This window comes from Ictalurus punctatus, chromosome 13 (genome assembly GCF_001660625.3).
Source record: "Ictalurus punctatus breed USDA103 chromosome 13, Coco_2.0, whole genome shotgun sequence".
Lineage (NCBI taxonomy): Eukaryota > Metazoa > Chordata > Actinopteri > Siluriformes > Ictaluridae > Ictalurus > Ictalurus punctatus.
In genome coordinates this window covers 447,501-471,500 of record NC_030428.2, presented here as the reverse complement: position 1 = coordinate 471,500, position 24,000 = coordinate 447,501, and the positions used below count along the sequence as shown (strand labels likewise).

The following is a 24,000-nucleotide window of genomic DNA, read 5'->3' as shown; positions in this document are numbered from 1 at the left end:
GTATTTTTTTTTTTTTAAATAAGTGACTGGTAGCTGTGCTGCGAGTGAGCGCTCCGTACCGATAGGGGGCGCTGGATGGTTTTGAGGTTTGTGTGAACAGAGTCAGTATCAAAACAAATAAAAACGGTAGGTTTTAATAGCTACATTGTTGTATATAATAATAATAATAATAATAATAATAATAATAATAATAATAATAATAATAGTGTAGTAGCGTTCCCAACGTCTCCGCTTCACTCCAGCTCGGTAGGTGGCGGTAATGCAGCGGTTCCGCCAAAACACAAAACACCAACGAAGAAGCGCTGAAGACGCGATAAAACACAGAGCCGTAATGGCGGCGTTGAAGAGGAGTTTTCATTTTTTTTATTATTATTTTTTTTTTAAAGTGATGCTGAAACAAACCGTCATGCACGTTGAGACTTTTAATCTATGTTGAGAAACGTTTTATTTCTCAAAGCTCTAAACGCTCACTACAGGCCTCTAGTGGTTATATATATATATATATATATATATATATATATATATATATATATATATATATATATATATATATATACACACACACACACACACACAATGTCCATACAGTAATAAATAAATAAATACATAAATAGCCGTTATTATAAAAGCTATGTTGAAACGCTGACCTCGGACATCTTTCTGTATGTTAATAACGTTTAGAATGCTACAGGTTGCACCTTAGTTGTGTTACACTGATGTACGAGTCCAAGGATTCAGGCAATCATTCCACACAACCTGTGGCAGAGAATACCAAAACAAAAAGACATGAAATACAATTAATTGTGGTGGAAAAGGACGTAGAACCAGACCCGGCATGTGGGAAAAACCAGTATGTGTGAGGAAATGAGACTCGTGAGAGAGTGATGATGATATCTGTGAGGGCATCGGTCACCTTGAGGGAAAGAACACTGTAAAAAAAAAGATAAGTCCACCTACGAATAATATTCCAGTGACACTGAGAGAAATTCAGAACAGAACTGAACAGAACGGAAAAAGTGAGCGTGCTCCAAGTATTGTCGAGCCATCACACACACACGTTTGTTATTCATGAGAAGTTCAATAGAAAATTGGGGATCTAGATCCACGTCTTTTGATCACAGGAGGTTTCTCATGGGAAAGCGTCTCTCTGTGGACAGAGAAGGTGCTGAAAGTCCACGACATGACCGAAAACCAAAGGCAGGTGCCGGAGAAGCAAAGAATTTCAGACTGGAAAAAAAAAAAAAGTGTAAATCTGGCTGTGAGGAGCTGAAACACCGGCGTCTTATTCTCTCGAAAGATGGCCTGAAACCTCCTCACAGCAAAATGGAGGTGATTATGAAGCGCCACTGAGGAGTGCTCCTGATGAGGCTGCAGAAACATCACTAATAATTCACCAAAATACGAGGAAAAGAAATGTAGGTGAACGATGTGCTACTGAGGAAAAAAAAAGAGACTGAAAACAGTCAAGAAAACTCAGAGACGGTACAGAATAAATCGAGTTGCAAAAGAAATTCAAGAAAACGTAGGTCCCTTAGGCTGAGGGAGTTGTAGTCACGGAGCGGGAGAGGTGCCCTTCCGGCCTGGAACGTCTAGGACCATAACAGATATGGTGAAAAACTGTGAGGTGCGTGACAGACACAAAATATTCCAAAGCAAAGAAGCGCTACGTCCACACAGCGTTCCAGAAAGACCTTGGCAGATGAACTCTTTGACTATCTGATCATAGTGAGACAAACTGTACAATGCAAAGACGGCTTTACACACGTATTCATCTGCAGCGCGTTTATTTATTGACTTATTTTTAATCGAACGTTTCATTGCCGTTATGGATGAAGACTTTATACAGTGTTATCCTCAGACCTGAGGACGGTGATCACGTGCCTCTTTATCACCGCAGCACTTATTACCTACGTTATATCCTCTATTAACACGAGAGAAAAGTAAACCGCTTCAAAATGTCCGCCACGCCTTTGTTGGTCATTTCACTAGAAACTGTGCTTATGACTCAGGCGCGGGGCTTCTGCATACACGACTGCATCCAGTCAGCTGCCGTGTCCGTCATCCAAAACAAGGAAACCAGGGTTGAGCATTACGAAAGGAAATATCTGCGGCATGTTGTATCATTTCAGAACCTGTGGGAAATCCCCAGACCTCTAAACTCTCCCCCACATCGCTATTCTCTCGAAGACAGAGTTCCTCTATATCAGACCCACGAGTTTCTGTAGGAGTAAACTGATCTGCAGTGACTTCACACACTAACGAAATAGACTAAAGAAGTAGGAAGCTGGTTAGAATGTTTGTGCTAAGGAGGCTGTCTAATGATGTGTACAGTAAGGTTGCGTTTAACTGAAGCTGAACTCTGAGCAGAAAAAAACTCCCTCTCCACTTGGAAAGTTAGGGAGGACTTTCACGCCTGCTCACGCCAACAGTAAATAACGTACAGTCCCCCCACACACAGGAAAACCACACTGCTCTAATAAATACCGTGGAATTTTTGGTTTGAGGATTTCTTCTTGATTAAAACTCGTGTTAGCTGTATTCCGTAGCTAGTTAGACATGCTAGCTAGCTCACACTCTGATATCGATCGTCACGACGACGACGACGACACCAGGGGCTTATATCCCAGTTGATAAGAAATCAGTTTATCGTGATTATATATCGTATATTAATCGCACTCCTACTGCGCGGTCTCTTTTCCGCTATCGGCTTTGCTCTTTCTCTTAAAATAGGTTTGGGGGCTGAGAAACGGGCCTCGGGTCCAAAGAAACCGGAACGTCGTGGACTCGGAGCAATAACGGGGTCAGGGAGTACTTCCTGCGTCGCGTCCGAAGCTGGCTTCCTTTCCTCTGAAACAGGAGTGCTTGAGAACAATGGAGACCTGACGTACTTAAAGAGGAGGAGGAAAACCCGTAAACCTTAGTGGATGCGCCGAAATATCAACTTTTATTGCGGAGTAAACAAAAACACAATAACAGAGGTAACAGTAACTCCGCTCCGTCACACCACGTCGTGGATTGTTTTCCTGTAACGGCACCACGCCGAGGGTTTTATTCCTGTGCGTATCGTGTAAGCACGCGCAAGTGTCGCATCTTAGCAGTGAGGACTCGCGATTAGCCGAGAAGGAAAAACAGCTCTGTATTATTATTATTATTATTATTATTATTATTATTAGAAGAACTCATTATGTGGATGGGAAGGCCAGGGAAAACATCACCAGCGCGGGCGTACCGAGTCCGTCGACCGTAAACACCTGGAAGAAAGACGAATAACTAAATGAATAACTCCGGAAACACCGATAACTTGTGTGTGTGTGTGTGTGTGTATTGTTTAATTGTTTACCTCGCTCCTGCAGTAGCGTTTACTCAAGCCAAACACTTGATTGAGTTCTCCGCTGCTCCTTTCCTGCCATTCTCCACACACACAGCTCTGCACGCTGATCCGATAGCACACGCAGCGCTCTGCTCTCATGCTGAACGGCTGCGTCGTCCTACAGCTCTCAGCTAGCGCCGGGTCCCAGTGTCTTAACCTCTGGAGAGAGAGAGAGAGAGAGAGAGAGAGAGAGCGAGGCGTGAAAGGTTAACCGCCATTTTTTCATCAAACGTCTAGAAAAGTGGGATTTTACGGATTCTTCCGAACTCGTTTACACAAACAGCCAATAGCATTCGAGATACGCCATGCCACGCCCCCTTCCCAATCTGAGCACACCTGATGCTAGGTAAATATGGAGGATGGTCAAGAGCAAACTCCACCCCCTTTCACATGGATAAACTCCACCCATTCATTTTGAGGCGGAAAAAGGGAAGACTTCAAAAAAACGCGGTGAAAATGAACCGCGTTCTCGACAGCGATTTCTCAGAACTACTACGGGATGAGTCAGAAAACAATTCCAGCACTTTCCCAGAAGGCATTTACTCCCATATCTGCAGTATACAGCTGTCCGGTTCTGATCAAGTCAGTCGGGGCCGTGTTTTTGAGGTACTCTGTGTAGTACGTACGGTAGCGTGTACTGTGTGACGCACACTGACCTCCATGGAGAACGCAAACGCTTCGGATTCTCCGACTCGAGAAGCTTTGAGCAGGAAGTAGAAGCCGTAGAGACCGACAGTGCGAGTGCAGTGATCCTGTAGGACAACACACACACACACACACACACACACACACACACTTCAGATTTCCAGTGAGTTAGCATTAACAGCAGACGACAAACGGCTCACTTCTATGAGAGGAACGCCGCACCCCGGAGACGGTCATTCCGAAGCGGACGGCCTGCCTGGAAAAGTCGGTGATGTGCATGTTTCCTCCGCTGTGGATCTGCGCACAAACGAGCGTCAGATAAATAAAGGAGGTGAGGAGGAACCTCATCGTGAGGTGCGTTCTGATAGAGACTCACGGAGTAGACGAGGTTAGAGAAGGCGACGTGGAGCCAGGAATGAGGGAACACCTTGACCTTCTGCATCTCCTCCATGTGCTCTCCTGGGAGACACCACCACAAATAACATATAAACATGATGCTGAGTGCTGGGTAATCAGGTGACCACTCAGAGCACGTGGGGGCGGAGTTGGTCTAAAACAGGGGCGTGTCTCAGTGACACTCGATTCGGAAATACGCACGAAACCACTAAAAAGTTCATTCGAATTAGTAATATTGTCCCTTTAACCTGAAATATCTCAGTATCCAATAATATAATAATTCGTATATAATATGACATTAGCATATGATAACGCATGTCGTATTTCCTGTTCGCAATCAAATGAAAAGAAGATTATTAACCCTATTTCTAGGCTTCATTTGTCACTAATTTCAAATTAGATATCGAGTATTTATCTTAGATTAGATTATTATCCGCCGGGAGGTTATGTGGTGTAGATCAGACGCCTGTGGGAGATTGGATTCGACACTCACGCTCTGTGATACCATGCAGATGAAGAGCCTGGAAGAGAGGAGCGTACGTTTGGCCTAGAGGCTGCTCCAGAAAAACCCCAGAAGCCCTGAGAGAGAGGGGGGGTGGGGGGGTGGGGGGGGAGCGAGAGAGAGAGAGAGAAACTTGAGAACTACTTTCAAATCACTGTCAAAGTATTTCCTGGTCCAGAGAAATGTAATAGTGCTTATAATAAGTATGATAAAGAATACAACACTGTGTGTGTGTGTGTGTGTGTGTGTGTGCCTGCAGAAGAAGTCAATGATGGTGCTGTGCGAGGGCAGAGTGTGTTCTCGGGTGTTAAACTGCAAGTAGATCCAGTACAGCACAGTCCTGAAGAGCTCGTATTCGTTGCTTGTGAACACTCTACACACACACACACACAACTAATGACACACAAATATCTACACACTATACACAACTATCAGTGCATTCCTGATACACTAAGACCATGTGACTGACGGTCGACTCATATCTAAATTCTCAGAGGTGACGGTGACCTGGGGCACAGCAGGGTTTTGAGCAAGAGGTCAAAGGTCAAGTCCCGGAGGTGGATGCGATGCGACAGCTCGGTCACGAGGAACATCTCCAGCCATCGCTCGCACGCCCGCTGAAGACTCGCTTGCTTGTACTGAAAGACACAAAGGAGAGTCAACGATGCATATGAAAGGAATAGTGTGTGTGTGTGTGTGTGTGTGTGTGTGTGTGTGTGTGGTGCTGAGAACAAATAACAACCTTTCTACTCTGAATTATTATTAATGGGCTGTTATGTATATATATTTACAGATCTTAGGTTGGTTTATGGTAATAAAACCTAAAAAACACCAACAGTGCAGCTATATTTTTATTTCTAACACTCGGTATTTGCAGAAATATATTGAAGGTCACTGCGCCCCCTGCTGGCCATCTCAACATTTTACACGTTATCGTAACGTACTACAGATATTTATTACGAATAATACTTTTCAAAATATGTAACATTTAAAAAGAAAAACACACACACACACACAACTATACTCGAGTGATAAATATGAAGAGAGAGAAAAAAGAAAAGAATAAAAGACATTACCGCTGTGTTAAAGTTATACATCTGTCTCACCTTACAGGAAACTCGATGGAAGTCGCACACTGTCGAAAAACTGATACTGGAGATCATCTCCTTCAGACACCTGTCAATCAAAACACACCCATCAATCAAAACCCATCTGTCAGTCAAAACACACCCATTAATCAAAACCCATCTGTCAGTCAAAACACACCCATTAATCAAAACCCATCTGTCAGTCAAAACACACCCATTAATCAAAACCCATCTGTCAGTCAAAACACACCCATTAATCAAAACCCATCTGTCAGTCAAAACCCACCTGTCAATCAAAACACACGTGTCAATCAAAAATTCCCCCCTAACAAGTGCCTGGCTTGTGTTTACTGAAGGACAATGGTATACGTTCACGAATGATATTGTATAATAATAATAATAATATTCTGTTCGCCAGACCCTTCTCGTTTCATCGTTTTCTTTCTTTTTCGAACAAATAGAGCTGCAATGAATTCATTTATGACTTCTTATGATTTTCCTCCTCCGTTTGTACTTGCGTGTGTGTGTGTGTTAAGTCGTCACAACCTTTCATCAGCCTGATGTGCTGAGGAGTTTATGATCGATTTGATTTTAATAGTTTAATAGTTTCAGTCCAGGCTCTGTGCAGCTGTAACTCGATAAAGTGTCTGTCTGCTCATCTCACTCTCTCTCTGTCTGTCTGTCTGTCTGTCTGATGTAATAGGAATAATGCAGGGTGTGGATCAGTACGCATGTCCATTACCATCAGCTCACGTCCCTAACACACGTTTCATGTTAACGGCTGTGGGAGTAAAATCCCCTGACCCACCTAACATGCAGGATATGACTCAAGAGTACGCGTGTGTACGTGTGTGTGTGTGTGTGTGTGTGTGTGTGTGCGTGCTCTCCCGAGACCCGGGGGTGGAGTTAATGACGTGAATGAAACATGAGCGTCCCGCTTCAGTTCACTTCAGTCCGTTGTTGGATTATTTCACGTGAAAACTACGTGACCTACAGTAAACCCCGCCCCTCACTCACACTGAGATGTGTGGACTAAACGTAGTGAATGATGTATTTCGGAGGTCATAGAGGTGTGTAGGCGTGTGTGACGCGAACTCTGACCTCTGTTTAAGCTGTGGGAGACGCAGCAGGGTGGCGGTACAGAGCACGGCCTCGCACCACTCATCGGGACACTCGTCACGTCTGTACATAGACCTCAGGGCAAACGAAAGAGCTGAGAGAGGGAGAGAGAGAGAGACTTTAAATCCTTACATATGAATAATTTCTCACGATACTCAGTATTGTGCTGTAGTTTTTACTTCTCATATCACTAAGCAGAAGATATCATTTGAAGTTATTGACGTGATTCGGAGAAATTTCTGGAAAAAGTATTTGCTCTGGGAGGGGGTATACTCTCTCCCCCTGTCAATCGCTAGCCGATCGTCTAGGCGTCTGTGAGCTCCTGTGTGAGGAAGCAGGGCTTTAAACCCTACTGCGCCCACACATCGTGCTTCTACTGAACGTCATTTACACTCTTTGGTGATGGAGGGATGGTTTATGTTCAGCGGGAGCAGGACGGGACGTGTGAGGCCGCCTCGACTCGTCCCCGTTCCTCCGTCCTGTCTCAGTTTCATCTCTCCGCCTCCTCGCCGTACACGCTTCTCTCTCATGTCGCTCCCTGCAAGAAAACACACGCGTTTTTATTAGCAAACAGTCTGTACGAATCCGATTCTGAAAATGGCGCGTTGATTATTACATCATTTAAAAAGAAAATCCCAATCCTGTCTGCCCCTGCAGGTATTTACAGTTTAGTGTGACTCGGACTCTGATTGGACGGTGTGTGTTTAGATGATGGAGTTTTACTCTCTGTTCTCGTCCAAAAAGGAATAAGGGTGGGGGGAGGGGCGTGTCACTTTGTGTGATCACCTGACTATCTCGACTGTCACTGACTGGCTGCATGACTGCAGTCTGGGAGAGAAAGACATCAGTTCTGTGTGTGTTTTTATGATAAACCCTTACTGAAGCTACACTGACTGCATTAAACGTGTCTCAGCGTGTTCCAGTCACCGGTTCTGTCCTGGAGCAGTGTGTGTCTCTGCTTCGTGGAGTTCCTGTAGAGCTCAGCGAGGGTCTCTGATTCACACAGGTACGGACAGTGCAGCTCCCACATGCTCCCCAAACTCTCCAGCACTGCGTCTGTTAGAGGAGATCGTTAAAAAAAGAACCTGTGTGTGTGTGTGTGATGTCGGAATAAACTCCCGTTACCTGGCCGAGCGTTCCGGACCACCTGCTGAGAGACGACGTAGAACACGTGTTCGGGATTTGCAGATGTGCGTGACAGCTGGACGTCCTGCGACGCACTGGGGAGAATGGGAAAAAGTCACTTAAACACACGTGCTGCTCACGGGTCCGGAACCTTCGAATGACTTCACGTGTAATAAGAATAATAATAATAATAATAATAATAATAATAATAATAAAACAGTCTTACTAAAGAAAGACACTTCACACTTTTTATCCGTTTCTAGTTACGCCCATAGCTGGAACGCCATGAAATAAATTCCTTCCTGTTTACGTTACCGCGGTCGTTCTTTACCCATCCTCTGTGTTCTCTCTCTTCGAGTTAATATTAATAAATAATCGCAGCTTGTCGCGTTACTGAGAAAGCGCAAAGAAGCGTGAAGCGAGTCGTTTGTTTGTTTGTGTAACGTTGACGGAAGGAGTCTCCAGTGTCAGTCGGAGGTGAAGCTGTAACCATTTTGTCCTATTAACTTTTTATTATTATTATTATTATGAATAGCTTCACAAGAGAATAACGATAGGCTGGCGAGGGAACGGACGGTTATCTCTGCTGTATCGTAACTGTAACGAGAACAGGAACTGACTACTATTGCACTCTTTTGGGCACTGGTCTACTCCACCCCCTCCTTCTACACCTCCCTCTCCACACCACCCACTGTGTGCAGAGACACGCCAAATTAACGCCAGATGATCCTCTTCCAGAGCGAAAGCACCGAGAGCAGAAGCTCTTTCTGAGCCAAACAGGAGGCGCGGGCGATGCGCTGGGCGTCGTACCAGGGTCCGGCCGGCGTGGCAGCGTGAAGGGGAGGAGGAGGAGGAGGCGGATGGCTCAGAATGGACTCGTCACGCCGCTGCTGCTGGAGCGTGTCGCCTGAAATACAAACATACACGTGAAAAGAAACCGTGTGCGTGTGTGTGTGATAGGTTTCATTCTAATGAGCCGCTACTGTAGAGCGAGACACGCCCCTCGGGAGGAATAGAGAGCATTTAATTGGACGAACACATGACTAGTGCAGGATGAGTCGTTGAAACAAACAACCCGTAATGTCTTCCCATTACAGCGACGAACTGTAAAATGGAGATTTTGTTACTGTGTGTGACGTTAAAGCGTTTGTTTTGCTACACAGCGCTGTCACTTCCATCACCCGATATCAGATCTGCACTGCGCTGGGTCGTTTCTTTCACACCGGACTCAGACGTTCGCCCCCTGCACGGCCGTCAGATAAAACCTGGCACTCGGATAAAAGACATACTGTCTTCTTCTGTTTCTTTCCTGCCCTGGCGTGTTTATTTGCATTTCTTATAAACTCCTGTGCCAGCTCTCCAGGAGAACGGTTCAGTGCTGCTGATGCCAGTTCCATGGCACCGTGTTGGCAGAGTGTGTGTGTGTGTGTGTGTGTGTGTGGGGTCTGGGGTCACCCGCTGTTTTGTGGCACTGATATGGCACGGCTGTCTGCCAAAACACTCGCCCCGCTGTTAGACGCTCATGGTCCGGGTTCAAAATCCACTCTCACGCTGTTACACCGCTCTCCGTCTTCTTCCGTTTAATACCCACCTGCGACAGACGTAAACAGGCTCTCACCTGACCCGCCGGATCTGTGAGGCGTGTGGACGCCGATCCCCGACCTCGCCGCTCTCTTCACCTGCGACTGACCCAGTAGATCACCTGCTATGGGCGGAGCCAACTGCCAGCGGTTTGTGTATCCTGTCTGTCTGCGCTGCCTCATAGCTAAACCGACACACACCTGCAATCACACACACAGTAACTGAAAGGAAGGAATCTCCAGTGTCAGTGGTGAAGCTGTAACTCAGACATCTTCAGGACAGAGGAGTTCACAGCGTTAAATGTAACTATAAATGGAAAAAAGTATAACATGTTGTTCCTTAATTAGTGGAGTCGCTGTGGTATAAGAGGAATAAAACACCCAGAGATGTGCTTAAACCCCTCAGTGCACACACACACACACACACACACACACACACACACACACACACACACATATGTATATGGACTTGCTCGACATTCCCCTCTGCTGTGTGTGCTGAGGCACGCGCTTAGCATCGCGCTGTGCTAAATTACCTCAAAATAAAGTGAAAACTAGTAAATAAGACCTCTACCACAGAGAGGAGGGTGTACAGAAACTAACTTTATCTAAGCAATAAATAGTCGATTTCTTGTGAACTTACTTGTAGGACAGGAGGTGAAATTTGTTTGTGCCGATACCCAAAGTTTCAGCGCGAGCTCTGGTAACCATGGCAACAGTGTCCGCTGAGAGCGGAAGTGAATTTCGCCGTACGTGTTAGTCACGTTAAAAAATTACTTTTTAAATGTAACTCTGGCCCAATACAGTGCGTTTTTTTTTATGAGTTATTACTTATAAACCTGGATACCTGTAAATGCCTGGTTATATTCTTACATCATATTCGCTGAGTATTCTCCTCATATGCGCTTAAAAAAACTACGCATCCCATAATCCCCCGCGCTCTCTCGCCTAGCCAGCTAGCGGCTAAGCTTCGCTAACTGTGAACCACTTTTATAGCTCTGTCCTGTTTATGTTTTAATTTGACAAGTTACTCATAACTCATATTTATTATTATCATTATTGTTATGTTCCCAACAAAATATTTTCTTTAGTTAGTAGCTCACTAGCTAACGGTTCGTACATCCAGAGTACCCGGATGAGAGAATATTATTTGATAGGGCATCGGCATACAAATAAAAGTCTTGAATCTTTACGAAGACATTTTTTTTTGTTTCGATATACGTACATTAAAATCTACGAGTGTTTACTTCATTATTTAGTTAACGGAACAAATCCGATATTTTGTCGAAGCGTATACACTTTTAATCGGGTTGATATCAACCGGAAATCAATTCCAATCAATTGGACGAAACTGAACTGCACTAGCAGAAAGCGTATAATATAATATAACGATAAGAAAGCGATTGGGTGAAATAAGGCTCGCATGAAATAAATACTAATATAAAAAAATAAAAGCGACATCTGGGATAGCACACTAAATCTATTCGGACGGATTTACGGGGATTATTTACATTCTTTACGGACTACACTTCCCAGTGTACAATGGAAAATACGTGTACGTGTTCCTAGCGTGCTCGACGTTCAGGCTCAACTGGCACTTGATCCGACCAATCACATTGCTCGCCCACGAATTCGCGGTTACTGATTGGACGAATTCGGTTGGCGAGCGTGATGACGTTTAACGTTGCTAGCGAAAGGGCAAAAATAGGAGGGAGGAACCCGAATGGAGGCCGTCGGTGTTGAAGAATCGATACAATCGAGTGAGAAAGCTGCGTTAAAAAACTGCAAGAGTACGTTTTAATATTTCGGGATTTGAGTCGGATAGCCTCTGTAGATTTCGCCGAGTCGCTGTTCCGGTCCCCGGAGTTTGCTGTAGCCTCAGTTTGTGGAGCAGTGCCTTCTTGTTTATATTGTGCAGAACCCGAGATCTGGAGTAGGAGGCCCGTCGCGCGACTGACAGTTGGGTAATGTAGCGCGAGCTCAAGCTATGCTAAGCTAAGCTAAGTCTAGCGCGCGCGAGAGAGAGCGCCTCGGAAACTTGTAAAGCTGAGCGCGGTGCTAATTTGTTAAAGAAATCAAATGAAACACACACACTAGAGAAATTCCGAGGCGTTAACGATATAAACACTGATTAATTCATTCCCGTGAGGTTGCAACAACACAAACACACAGCCACGGCCAAACTTAGCTAACTTCATACACGCCTAGCTAATAAGCTAACGAGCTAATGAATTAGCCGCTAGCATGTTTTCACAAGCTTGCCTGGTTTGTATGGACTTGTTGAGGGGGAAAAAACGGAACGTCTTGGACTTCTGTCGTGCCACAGAACCAGCAATGAACACCCGAGAACGGGTTATTTTTTAATGAGGGGAAAAAACTAGCTTTGTCGGTGTTTCCCAAGAGTTTAACAAGCACTAACTAGCTAAACAAAGCTAACTAGCTGTAGCTAACACTACTTCTCAAAAGCGCTGGAGTTAGCCGAGTCGTTTTAGCGTGGAAGTAGCTAGCTAGCTTTAAAAAGAAATAAATAATAATAATACTAATACTTTTGTTTTTGACTACAGTTTCTGAAGAGTTTATCTTCTGAGCTAGGGATTAGGAGTTAACTTGCTAGCTAGCTAATCGCTCATCATGGCTAACTTTGTTGTTGTTGTTGTTGTTGAAGTGTATAAAGTCGTGTGTGTGTGTATCCTGATCTAATCTAGCATTAGACGCCATTGAATGATGTGTGTTGAGTGTTAACTCTGCTAAACGATGTGGAATATTTGTTTAAACTCGGATAAAGTGATGTTAATGATTTTAGTTGTAGTAAAGGGGTACTCCTGAGCTCCAGGACGGTTCAGTAATCTCCATTTGTGTGTCTGTAGAGAATATGAAACGCTCTTCACAATGACGTCTCGAATCGTGAAAACCTACAGCCGCAAGGCAGGCGACGGGACGTCCAAGTTCGACGAGGTCCTGTCCAACAAGCGCGCCACACTCAGCACCAAATGGGGCGAGACCACGTACAAAGCTCAGCTGGGATCCAAAAGACCCGGCGTGAAGGCCGACCGACCCGACCGGACCAAGAAGCCCAAGACGGCGGAGGACGATGGCTCTGAGGACCCGTTCGGGTTCGACAGCGACGACGAGTCGAAGCCCGTGTCGTCCCGTAACGCGTCCAAGTCCCCGGCCAAGCTGGGTTCTGCGGAGGCCGGTCTGACCCTGGAGCCTAACAGCAGAGTGAACCAGCCCGCCAGCGTGGAGGCGGCGGCACCGGGCCGGCCCCCGACCCGCACGGCGCCCACGCTGAGTGCAGATAAGAGTTCCGTTTGGGTCCCGGAGGACTCGGGGAAGTTCTTCAGCAGCTCCACATCAGGTATGAACCTGCTACAGCTGTACCGCTAGTGTGTTCAGATCTAACATTTTATAATCAACAGGTTCGAACGGCACAGAGTGAGGACCCGCAGTCCCCTCCGAAAGTATCGGAACGGCAAGGCTGATTCGTTTTGTTTGTGCCACACATTGAAGACATCTGGGTTTTAGATCAGACGACAGATCAGAATTTCAACTTCCACGTCCTCATATTTACATCTAGGCGTGTTAAACAATTAAAACACCGCACCTTTTGTATCGGAGCACACAATTTTTAGGTGAGCAAAAGTCTAGGAACAGATAAGTCCTCAAATAAAGGACGTAATATTGGGTAGCATTTCCCTCACTTGCAGTAACCGCATCAATCCTGCGGTTTCTTCTTCTTCTGAGAAGCTTCTCCAGGATTTTCCCCGCAGCTTCTCTCAGTAGTTGTTTGTTTCTCCTTCAGTCTCCTCTTCAGGAGGTGAGACGCTGATCAGTTGGGTGAAGGTCTGGTGATGGACGTGTCCAGTCTAAAACCTTCCACTTTTCCTCCTGATGAAGTCCTGTGTCGAGGTGGAAGTGTGTTTCGGATCGTTGTCTCGCTGCATGATGAAGTTCCTCAGACTTCTGAATTCGTTCTGCTGCTCCCATCACGAGTTCATCATCAGTAAAGATCAGTGAGAATGTTCCAGAAGCAGCCATGCAAGTCCAAGCCGTGACGCTACCTCCACCATGTTTCACAGGAACGGCTCGTATCTTCTGGATCCTTTCTTTCTCCACACTTCGGTATCTGTTCATCTCAGTTCCAGAACTTTAGAGGATCATCTCTGTATTTCTTTGTGAATTCCAGTCTGTCTTTCTGATCGTTACTGCTGAGTGGTTTCCATCTTATGGTACGGCCTCGAGAATTCTTCTCCGAACGGTGTATTGTGAGACCTTCACCCCTGCCCTGTGGAGGTTGTTGGTGAGGTCACGGACTGTTTGTGGGTTTTTCGTCACGGCTTTCACAATGTTCTTCATCAGCTGTTGTTTTTTTCCTTGGCCGACTCGTTCGGTGTCTGTTCCTCAGTACGCCAGGGGTTTCTTTCTTTTTCAGACCATTCCAAATTGTTCTATGGTCTACGCCCGACATTTACGCAATGCCTCTGATAGATTTTCTCTCTCTTCTCAGCTTCAAAGTAGCTCACTTTTCTCCCATTGACGTCTCTCTGATCTTCTTGTTGGTTTATCCTGAATGTCTTCACTGTGTAGCGAAAACAGTAGAATTGGTCTTGCTTGTCCGATACTTTCAGAGGGGGCCGAAAACAGTTAAGTATAATTAATATTCCGATTAAATCTGGAACGTTAATGTCAGATCAGCTGCTGCCAGTCGAGACCGGACCCGCCGCCGTACGTAACGGTCTATCAGCCGTACGAGTTTAAAGATGGACGACCTGTTTGTTAAAGGAAGTACAAAAAAATGTTATGCAAATAATAGCTGTTATAAATAAACATTTTTGTTTGGAACAGCTGGAAATGAGGAGTAAGGTGTGTGTGTGATTGTTTTTCCCCCCTCTCGCTGCTAGGTATGAGTGACAGGTGGCTCATGTAGATCAAACCCGAACACAGCGCCCTCTGTGGGAGCGTCAGACTGGTCCCGGAGCGCTCGGTGACATTTTCCTGACTGGAAGTGACATGTTTGGCAGCGTTACGGGGTTGCAGGTGACAGAAGGCTCAGACCCACAGCGCCGGCTGTGTGTGATAAGAGCGTCAGCGTTAATTAACCGCTCCTGACGCTTCCCCCGGACTAAACTCCAGCAGCTGTGGCGCTGATGATGATGCACGCGGCTCGGGTCAGCTTAGAATCTGGTCTCGTGTAGCGGGCGGGGAAATTAGCGATATCTGGAGGGAAAATGGAAATAAAAAAGGCTGCGCTGTGTATGTGATGTGTGTGTGTGGACGATTGGTTTGCTCGTTAGCATGTCGCAGTCATGAATACTCTGCTTGTTTGTGGTGCCTCCTTCAGAATGAGAGATGTTAGCCAGTTTAGCGCTAGGACCGGGCGCTCGGACGGGTTTCTCCTGGGAGCGCGGTCGCGGGACGCAGAGCGGTGTTCATGTTCCAGGGTTTAAATGTGGGCTGAGCAGACGCATGTCTGCGTATACTATAAGTAAGTATGTAGCACTATAAGACGGGCCTGTGTGCTTGAACTGCTGCGCACTCTTCTCCAGAGATGACGGTTCGTGAGACTCGATCCGCGGTTCCTGATGGTTTGAACGTCTTTGGGGAAATCGTCGTGTCTGCAGGTTACAGATAAACTAAAACAAGAAAAACTTGTAACCAGATTCCGGTGTTTGTTTATTTTTCTTTCTTCTTTGTCATGACATAACGTACACGAGGGCACGCATGACGTGTGTCTGGTCACGCCCCCTTCCCTTTTATATTCGCGATCGTAATTACCGTTTTGCTGGCGGTTTGTTAGCAGAAATAAGTGTGACCGGTTTCTACAGACTGGCAGGTTGTACTCGAGCGCGAGTCAGCCTGCCTCCCTGGCGCGACTCTGTTTTGACTCCCGGGGCGGTAATTATTGTTTTGCGCTTCCCTCAGGACAGCTGCACTTAAGCGCTGACCTCCGCGCTGTATTCAGCTTTATTTTTCCAGCTTGGAGAGATTAGCAGTTGCAGTGCCCTCGATGACGTCCCATCTGCTTGCAGGAGCGAAGTGATGATGATATGTTTGAACTGGCTGGAGTTATCATCATCCTTATAAGCACAGAGTATGTGCTCAATTACAAATAAGCATTCGTATCTGAGGGGCTGTGATCCTGTATGGAGACACCGGTTGTTTATCGGTGGTGTTTCCTGTTGAGGAAATTTGAAGCGCTCGAATCGAGTTCCGGATACGGCGTCTGTGCTGTAAAGGAGAGTTTCCTGTACACTATCAGAAACTCACCGTCCTTGTCTGTGTTTCAGACAAGAGCCACAGCTGGTCCAGCGAGAACACGGAGCGTCACAGCTACTCGTGGTACAAAAACGCTTCAGAGAGTGACCGCAAACCGCTAGCCCAGACCACCACCCTGAAGTCGGAAAAATCTGAAGCCAAGGATTCGTTCGACGCGTGGGGCGCCATCGTCGGACTGGGGTCCCGCTCCACGTCTCCTCTGTCGGCCTTCAGAGACCCTCCGTCCAGCACGTGGACCTCCAGCAGCAGCCTCCTGACCAAACCCCCTGCCGAGACCCGTGTCACCGAGGTCGGTCAGGGAGACCTGGATCTCCCAGTGGAACCTTCGGAATCGGAAGATCACTCGCAGTCGCTGCTCAGGACCTCCAACTGCAGGACGTACTGCAGACCCAACAAAAGCAAGCCGTCCGCCTTCGGGGGCACGTCGAACAGCGACGGTGCGGGTTCCGCGAAGACCGGCGACAGCGAGGGCAAGAGCCGGGGCAGGACGAGGGACTACACGGTGCTGCAGCCGTCCAGCATGTCCGCCTGCAACGTCACCATTCAGGACTCCATGGATCGGGGAATGGAGGAGTACACACAGAGTGCCCCTGCGGCTGATCCGGGAGAGGCCGGGAGACTGAGGAAGAAAGCTGAGCCCGAGACCAAACCTCCCAGGTGATGCGATGGGAACGCGCTTTTTACACACACACACACACACACACACACACACACGCACACACCTGCTGTCAGAAAATTCATCAGCACCTTCTGACCAATCACAATCCAGACTTATCTCGTATGTTGTGTTTATATGGGTCTCGTCAGGTCCAGATCCATACAGAACAAGACCAAAAAGGAGAGCAAGCTGGACCTCTTCGGCTTCGATGACGGAGACGCTCCCTCCGCGGAAGGAGACCCCGCCTCCTCGGGCGGCTCCAACTACAAGATCAAATACTTCGGCTTCGACGATCTGAGCGAGAGCGATAGCGACGGGGGCGAGGACGAGGAAAAGCCGAGGAAGACCAGGAGGATGGCCTCCATGCCGGTGGAAGTTTCCGGCGTAGCTAGTGTAGACGTTTCTCGACCTAAAGCACCTCAGGAGAACAGCAGCACAGGTCAGAAACTCTACCTCGAACGAGGTCAGTGTACACACACACACACACACACACACACACACACACACACACACACACACACACACACACACATGCACGCGGTATAACTGCAACAGCCTCATGGAATTATCTAGGGGTGTAACAATCTGATGGATTTAGAAGGCAGCGATGGAAATGAATCGGTTCTTCTCTCCGCCGTTATCGACGCGCTGCCTTAAGAATCCGAATCAGGCGTTCTCCATACGTTTCTGACCAGTAGCTCTTCTTCTCACGTCCCAAATGACTTTAAACATTCCTGATCAACTTTCTAATCAAGATAGACCTCAACACATCACTGAGATTATTGCCGGGAGATTGATAACTGCTATTTGGTGCGTCGCAGAGTGAAGTGTGTGTGTGTGTGTGTGTGTGTGTGTGTGTGTGTGTTCGTCCTCTGCAGGTTTTATCCATTATCTTGGGGTTAATTGCTTTCCTCCGGTCCCTTTTACGAAGCGTGATTTATGATTTGTGGGAATATAATTTTGACTTGTTTCTTCTTTCTCCTGTCGAAACGAAGATCCTTTGGAGATACCTGAGGTGAACTCGCGCACCACGCCCGAGGTGCCGAAGAGGCCTCAGGTCAAACCTCAGGAGAAAGTCAAGGAGAGCAGCAGGAGGATCTTCAGCGGACCCAAACGGGTAAGGCTCTCCAGATATGCGTCTGTAACCATATTGCGCTATCGATAAGGGGGGGATAAGCCTTCTTGGCCGGACGGGGATAAAATTGGGCGTGTTCCAAATCCCCACCGACTGTAAAAGGCGCTCGAGGAGAGCTAGTTAATTAGTGCGAATGGAAGCAGCCTCCCACTGAGCGGCGCTTGTGGGGCCGAGCTGCTCCTCTGCCTCTCTTCGTTAGTGTTTAATAACCCAGCTGCAGGTCTGCTGGGTGTAAATCCCGCTCCGGTTGCCAGGTTGTTCTTTTCTCCCCCCGCTGACCTCATTGTGTGTAACTTGGCAGCTCATCTTCAGCGGGTTCCTGCTGTTTGAGCGGTCCTGGCATCCGCTTCCGATTTCACTCGGGCTGTTGCTCCTCTGTGCTGTCCTCCTGACACTTAATGACCTCCGAGCTCAGCACGTTCAGACCAGGCAGGAGGAAGCAGCGCCTCCTTAATGACTTTTAATTACCGACTCATTTAGAAGGAAGACGAGGAAGAATAACAGACTCGGGGCTAGCAAATAAACAAACAAACAAACAAAAAGAAGCTGGTTTAGCTCCAGTGTGTGTATTAAAGTATGTTTGTGTTGATGCCGAAGTGGGCTTTGTTTAATTGACTGATTGGTGTGTAATCCTAGACGAGCTGGCAGCTGTGTCGGTGTTGCACGTTCATCCTGCAGCGTTAACCCTTTCACACGTCTCGCTCTAACCAGAAATAAACCGTCAGATTACTGCCGATGCTCAGACTTTTACACCTGTGTGCTCAAGAGCCGCTCGCTGCAGGACTTCTTACATGATTGACAGGTTGTTCAGGAAGCTGTGGCATGTGCCCAGAGTGTGTGTACCGTCATTGTTTACTGCACTCCTATTACAGCGTGTATTAAAATAATCTCTCTCTTTCCATCTCTCTCTGTCTCTCTCTGTCTCTCTCTAGTCTCCTACTAAAGCTGTGTATAACGCAAGACACTGGAACCAACCAGAACCTGAAGAGCTGCCACCTCCACCTCCATCTGCATCACAGGCTGCTCCGGTCAGTCTCTCTCTCTCTCTGTCGGTCTCTCTCTCTTTCTCTCTCTGTCTCTCTCTTTCTCTCTGAGCATGGAAGGCTGTTGCTTAGCTGTGGGAGAGGAAGTGGGGCATGGAGATATCATATCAGCCTCCAGGATGAACCGTACCACCATCTTTCTTATCCCTGTGGAGAAGGCAAGCGAGTTGTTGAGACTGGACCAGTTGTTGAGGATCTTTTTACTCCGGTCCTTCCACTTTCCATGCGATCCAGAACAGTGTTGCTGACTACCGTTCTGCCTTTCATACGAGATGAAACTTCAGTGGGAGTTATGTCCTGATCTGGGGACACTGGTAGTAAATCTCCTCTTTTAAATCATGTAGTTTCGTTCAGACCGTGAGGATCTAGATCTGATTTTCATCGTTATTTATGTTACAACAGAGGTTTGTTTACAAATAAGGAGGTGTAGGGATTCAAAAAGATAGTGAGAGAACTCATTCCTGACATGGCCAGTGAAGGTAGTGAGAAAGCGTAAGTGCTTGGCGCTCTCTTTGCAAGAGAGCAGGTTTTTCTTAATGAGAACTTGTATAAAAACGAGCTTGGGGCGGAATACAGGGGTGGTAGTGAATTTTTCAGAGGAAGGCATATATACAAGGCCCTCTAAGGCACGGAGTCCGGAAAGGCAGCAGGAATTGACGGTCTGCCAGTTGACTTTGCGGTCAGAGTTGGGCGAGGACCTGCTGGAGGTGTTGAATGAAAGCATGGCCGAAGTCCAGCTGCCGTAGATCAGCGTTAACCCTCTTACCTAAGAAAGGTGACCTCAGTGTTTCCTTCTCCCGCGCGTGCTGTGTGAATGCGACGGTGCGAGCGGTCACGAGCAGTGTTCGGCGCGCTAATTCTCCTTCGTTCTCTCTCAGGCCTCGTCATCCAGCAGCAGCAAAGAGTCGAGCTCGCAGAAAGGAGACGAGGGTGTGTTCAAGACTCCGCCCCTTCCGCCCAAAGTCACCAAGTCGGTCACTGTGCCCACTGAGCCTTACCAGGACATCGTCACTGCACTGAAATGCCGGAAAGAGCACAAGGAGGTGAGAGAGAGAGCGCGCGAGAGCGCACGAGAGCGCACTACACCCATCATGTAATCAGATTTACACAGTACTTCATAAATCCTTTATTCTCTTTAATGTTTAAACACTACAGTGTTATCTGTTGTTGTGGCTTCAAGTATTCGTGTATTAACATCGTCTTGCACTACACTCCCCCTAGTGTGGGGTGTGATATCCTGTGTGTGTGTGTGAGAAAGATAACAGGCACTGAGAGCAGTACACCATACTGTATATATAGACGATAAGGCTTTGTTCAAAGAATTGCTTAGATAAGCGCACTCTTTAAAAGGCAGTACAGCACTAATGATGTGCTGAAATTTAAATTCTGCACTACAAATCCATCTCATACTGTTTGTTTTTTGTTTTTATTTGTGTGCCTTTTTCCTTAACATGTTACATCAAATCCAAATCAGGTGTGTAATGTTCTAACAAAAATATTATAACTTCCTGCCTGGTGGTTGTTTTTATTTCTTTATTCATTCATTATAAAATGTATATACATGTTTTGTTTTTGTTTTTTTTTAACTCTTAGTAGCTCGCAGTAGCGCTTTTCCACCAGAGAGGGCGCATTTTAAAAGGGACGCATCATAGCCTTTTCTTAAACATGGCGTATGAAGTCCGTAGCTGTGACAGTGAAAGCTCTCGCACTGTCCGTATGATAAGGTTCTAACTTGTGTTTTTAAATTAAGAAACAAATCAAAGTAAAGTTGAAGTTGTAGATATCGTTGAGCTGTAAATGGTAGACGATCTCAAAACAGCGCTTTTACCTAGATTTTACCACTTACTCTGTGTGAGAGAGATAGAGAGAGAGAGAGAGAGAGAGAGAGAGTGAGAAGGAGAAGGAGAAGGAGGAGTTTGATATTCATATATTGATCATAAACTTTCCCCTCTGTCCCCAGTTATATACAGTGGTGCAGCACGTGAAGCACTTCAACGACGTGGTGGAGTTCGGAGAGAACCAGGAGTTCACGGATGACTTCGAGTACCTGGCTACGGGCCTGAAGAGCGGCCAGCCTCTCAACACTCGCTGCCTTAGGTAACGAGAGAGAGAGAGAGAGAGAGAGAGAGACTTTCTCACCACCGTGACAGGATAATGGACGATGCTGAATGTTAATGGTTTGTTTAAGTGATGGATCTGAACGTGTGTACGTGTGTGTGTCGTTACAGTGTTATTAGCCTGGCGACACGCTGCGCTCTGCCCAGCTTCCGCATGCACCTGAGGGCCCGGGGCAAAGTGGCGCAAGTCTTTAAGACACTCAATGATGCCCCCCAGCACCCTGTAAGACTCACACTCACACTGAGTTCCCTAGCGCTTTAGAGACCTCACCAGTGCTGTATCTGTTTTTCATCTAATGCTGATGAGTCCACGGGACTCTTAATAAGAGCTGATTCCATCAGAGAACCGATATATTGAACAGGTGATTAGTAGAAACACGCAGCAAGCACAAGTGAGCAAACTACCATCACCCATGGAGATGGAAAACCACACATTACGATAAGGCTAAAACACCCGCGGCTTTAATCTGACTCTCCTGAGCCGATTCATGCTCCATTTTTTCACAGATCGTTCTCTGTTTTACATTCTTTCATGTCCTCTCTTTCAGAACCTGGCTCTATGCACGGCGTCCCTGATGTACATCCTGAGTCGCGACCGTTTGAACATGGACCTGGACCGGGCCAGTCTGGAGCTGATGATCCGCCTGCTGGAGCTGGAGCAGGACAAAACAGCAGACAGCCAGCTCTCGGCCAAAGAGATGAGCAAAGTGAAGGAACGGATCCGCAAGCTGTGCGAGACGGTGCACAACAAGCACCTCGACCTGGAGAACATCACGGTACCGGGGCTGCTTCGGTTCACTTCTCGTTTCTTTACCTGCCCGTGCAGGAGATATACACACCAGCAAATTTTCCTTCTGAAGTCCCGAGTGTGTTCGGAGAACCGTAACGTAGTGCTGTAGCTGGGGTTAAACGTGGAACGGGTCTTCTCTGCTTCTCAGGGTGGGAGGGTCAGTCCATCACAGTGACACTAACCAATCATGAGCATCCCTGAGGTCGCGTATGTGGAAGAGGGCAGATAGCGCATTCCTCCGAGGGTGTTAGTCTACTCCGCGATACAGCATGGGCTGTTACCGTGGAAATGATAACCTATTAGAACGAGCGCATTCATATAAGCCTGGTGTAATCCTATTGAGTATCAAATAAATCAATTTAATAATTCAATAAATAACGTCTGGTGCGCTAACGTCATGAACGTGTGTGTGTGTGTGTGTGTGTGTGTGTGTGTACAGACGGGGCATCTGGCCATGGAAACGCTGTTATCACTAACATCGAAAAGAGCAGGAGACTGGTTCAAAGAGGAGCTCCGGTTACTGGGAGGACTCGACCACATCGTGGATAAAGGTTCGTGTGGTTCTGGGGTCGTGTGTGTGTGTGTGTGTGTGTATATAAGTGTTAGAGGGGGGAGGAGCGATACAGATTTGTCTTTTCCGATACCGGTACTAAAACTTCATCATAAAGCATCAGCCGATACCCAAGTTGTTTATACATGAAAGCTTATGTATTACGTATAAATGCAAGATGGCGGCCCACGTGGACGCTTCACGTCAGGCTTCAACTGACGAGAGAGGAGCACACAACAACTGATCGAGTGTGTGCTGTGATAAAGAAACCTGTGCTGGTTATAGCAGGTGAGTGTGTGTGTGTGTGACGGTTGTTTTGTACTCTCCACCCCCCTGCAGTGAAAGAGTGTGTGGAGAACCTGAGCTGCGAGGATGATAAGGAGAATCTGGTGGCCTCTCTGTGGGGGGCCGAGAGATGTCTGCGTGTTCTGGAGAGTGTAAGTAACACACTCCGTGAACACACTCCGTGTGTTGATTCGGCTCCTATAACAGCGCCCCGCTGTGTGTAATTCTATACTTTCTGTACTTCCTTTCATCTTCACCGCTACTTTTTCTTCTTCCTCCTCAGGTCACCGTGCACAACCCAGAGAACCAGGCCTACCTGATCGCCTACAAAGACTCCCAGCTCATCGTCTCTTCGGCTAAGTGAGTGCTCTGCACACTTTTTAAACACACACACACACACACACACACACACACACACACACACACACACACACACACACACACACACACACACAGAGCAGAGCTTGCTGCTTCATCTGAAATCTAAAAAGCACTGCAGGAACACGGTCTAAAAGCTTGCCAAGGTTCTGCGGTGCCAAATATCTGCTGAGTTTTGAGTGGTTCGGCTCCTGTTTACGGAATGTCTGGCTTCAGCTCCCCGAGGTTCATTTATAAACTTTTTTTTTCTTCTCCCTCTTCCAAGTCCAGTCCAGTAGAGCTGAACAGCTTCTACCTCTCGGAGAAATCAATCATGTCCAAAATAAAAGTTAAAGAAGTAAACACCAGTAATGTTGTCTGACGTAAGTGTGTCCCCATACCCCGTGATGATGATGATGATGAGCGCACAGTGTTGTTGAGGAAACCTCTACACTTCACAACTTCTAAATAGTTCTTTATTGATTATTAATGCGTTGTATTTACAAACAGATAATGTAAAGACGTGATTATTACAGGTGTGTGTGTGTGTGTGTGTGTGCGCCATGCGGGAATTATACTCTAATACAGACTGAGTGGGATAAAAGGTGTTCCTCTGCAGTTTCAAAACGTTTCACATGTCCACATGTAGAATCAGCTCTTTGTCGTCACATCGATTAGCGAAACTCTTCCGCTGCTAATGCAATTAGCCACCGACTTCCCTGCTAGCACGGCCCGGGTCAGACTGCTGCCCTCACACACACACGCGCGCACACACACACACACTCACACACAGTCCCTCAGCTGGCCCTCATTCAGTTCTGCATGCCCAGAAAAATGCTGCTGTGTGCGTGTTTAATAAGGACCTCGCTAATACACGAACCCACTCTCCACCATTCTCCGTAATTAACAAGACCTTGTTATGCTAATCGCATTATTTGAAACGAAGCCGTTTGTGTTGAGCAGC

The 24,000-nt window shown here is 46.9% G+C and overlaps 2 protein-coding genes across 6 annotated transcripts in view; one reads left to right on the top strand and one right to left on the bottom strand.

Moving 5' to 3' along the window:
• Positions 1–2,925: 2,925 nt before the first annotated feature.
• btbd16 (BTB (POZ) domain containing 16) lies at positions 2,926–10,962 on the bottom strand. The gene is made up of 16 exons (XM_017483529.3): positions 10,469–10,962; positions 9,864–10,026; positions 9,056–9,152; positions 8,246–8,340; positions 8,048–8,176; positions 7,512–7,658; positions 7,103–7,214; positions 6,020–6,089; positions 5,421–5,551; positions 5,167–5,286; positions 4,905–4,990; positions 4,392–4,474; positions 4,238–4,312; positions 4,027–4,122; positions 3,341–3,529; positions 2,926–3,251 (listed from the first exon to the last, which is right to left on the bottom strand). Exons 2-16 carry the CDS (start codon positions 10,006–10,008, stop codon positions 3,183–3,185), a joined length of 1,644 nt encoding a protein of 547 aa, XP_017339018.1. The 5' UTR covers positions 10,009–10,026; positions 10,469–10,962; the 3' UTR covers positions 2,926–3,182.
• A 471-nt stretch (positions 10,963–11,433) lies between these two features.
• waplb (WAPL cohesin release factor b) overlaps positions 11,434–24,000 on the top strand; it is an 18,711-nt gene continuing 6,144 nt past the window's right edge. Inside the window, exons 1-13 of one of the 5 annotated variants that reach the window (XM_017483526.3) lie at positions 11,434–11,585; positions 12,693–13,183; positions 16,113–16,758; positions 16,909–17,222; positions 17,755–17,876; positions 18,827–18,922; positions 19,816–19,980; positions 20,898–21,034; positions 21,166–21,277; positions 21,603–21,830; positions 22,284–22,395; positions 22,734–22,831; positions 22,963–23,039. In XM_017483526.3, the coding sequence (XP_017339015.1) occupies positions 12,715–13,183; positions 16,113–16,758; positions 16,909–17,222; positions 17,755–17,876; positions 18,827–18,922; positions 19,816–19,980; positions 20,898–21,034; positions 21,166–21,277; positions 21,603–21,830; positions 22,284–22,395; positions 22,734–22,831; positions 22,963–23,039 (2,576 nt within the window). In that variant the 5' untranslated portion in view covers positions 11,434–11,585; positions 12,693–12,714. Of the gene's footprint in view, positions 11,790–12,692; positions 13,184–16,112; positions 16,759–16,908; positions 17,223–17,754; positions 17,877–18,826; positions 18,923–19,815; positions 19,981–20,897; positions 21,035–21,165; positions 21,278–21,602; positions 21,831–22,283; positions 22,396–22,733; positions 22,832–22,962; positions 23,040–24,000 lie in introns of all 5 variants that reach the window. The other 4 variants (XM_017483523.3, XM_017483525.3, XM_047159697.2 and 1 more) reach the window with 4 other exon arrangements.

What these genes read in the sequence shown, in the direction of transcription:
- btbd16 (XM_017483529.3), bottom strand. Translation starts at nt 10,008, where the DNA reads ATGAGGCAGCGCAGACAGACAGGATACACAAACCGCTGGCAGTTGGCT. An exon ending in GCCACGCCGGCCGGACCCTG is followed by an intron (nt 8,341 to 9,055) that starts GTACGACGCCCA and finishes CATTCTCCCCAG; the next exon opens with TGCGTCGCAGGACGTCCAGC. An exon ending in CTCCCACAGCTTAAACAGAG is followed by an intron (nt 6,090 to 7,102) that starts GTCAGAGTTCGC and finishes TTTGATTGACAG; the next exon opens with GTGTCTGAAGGAGATGATCT.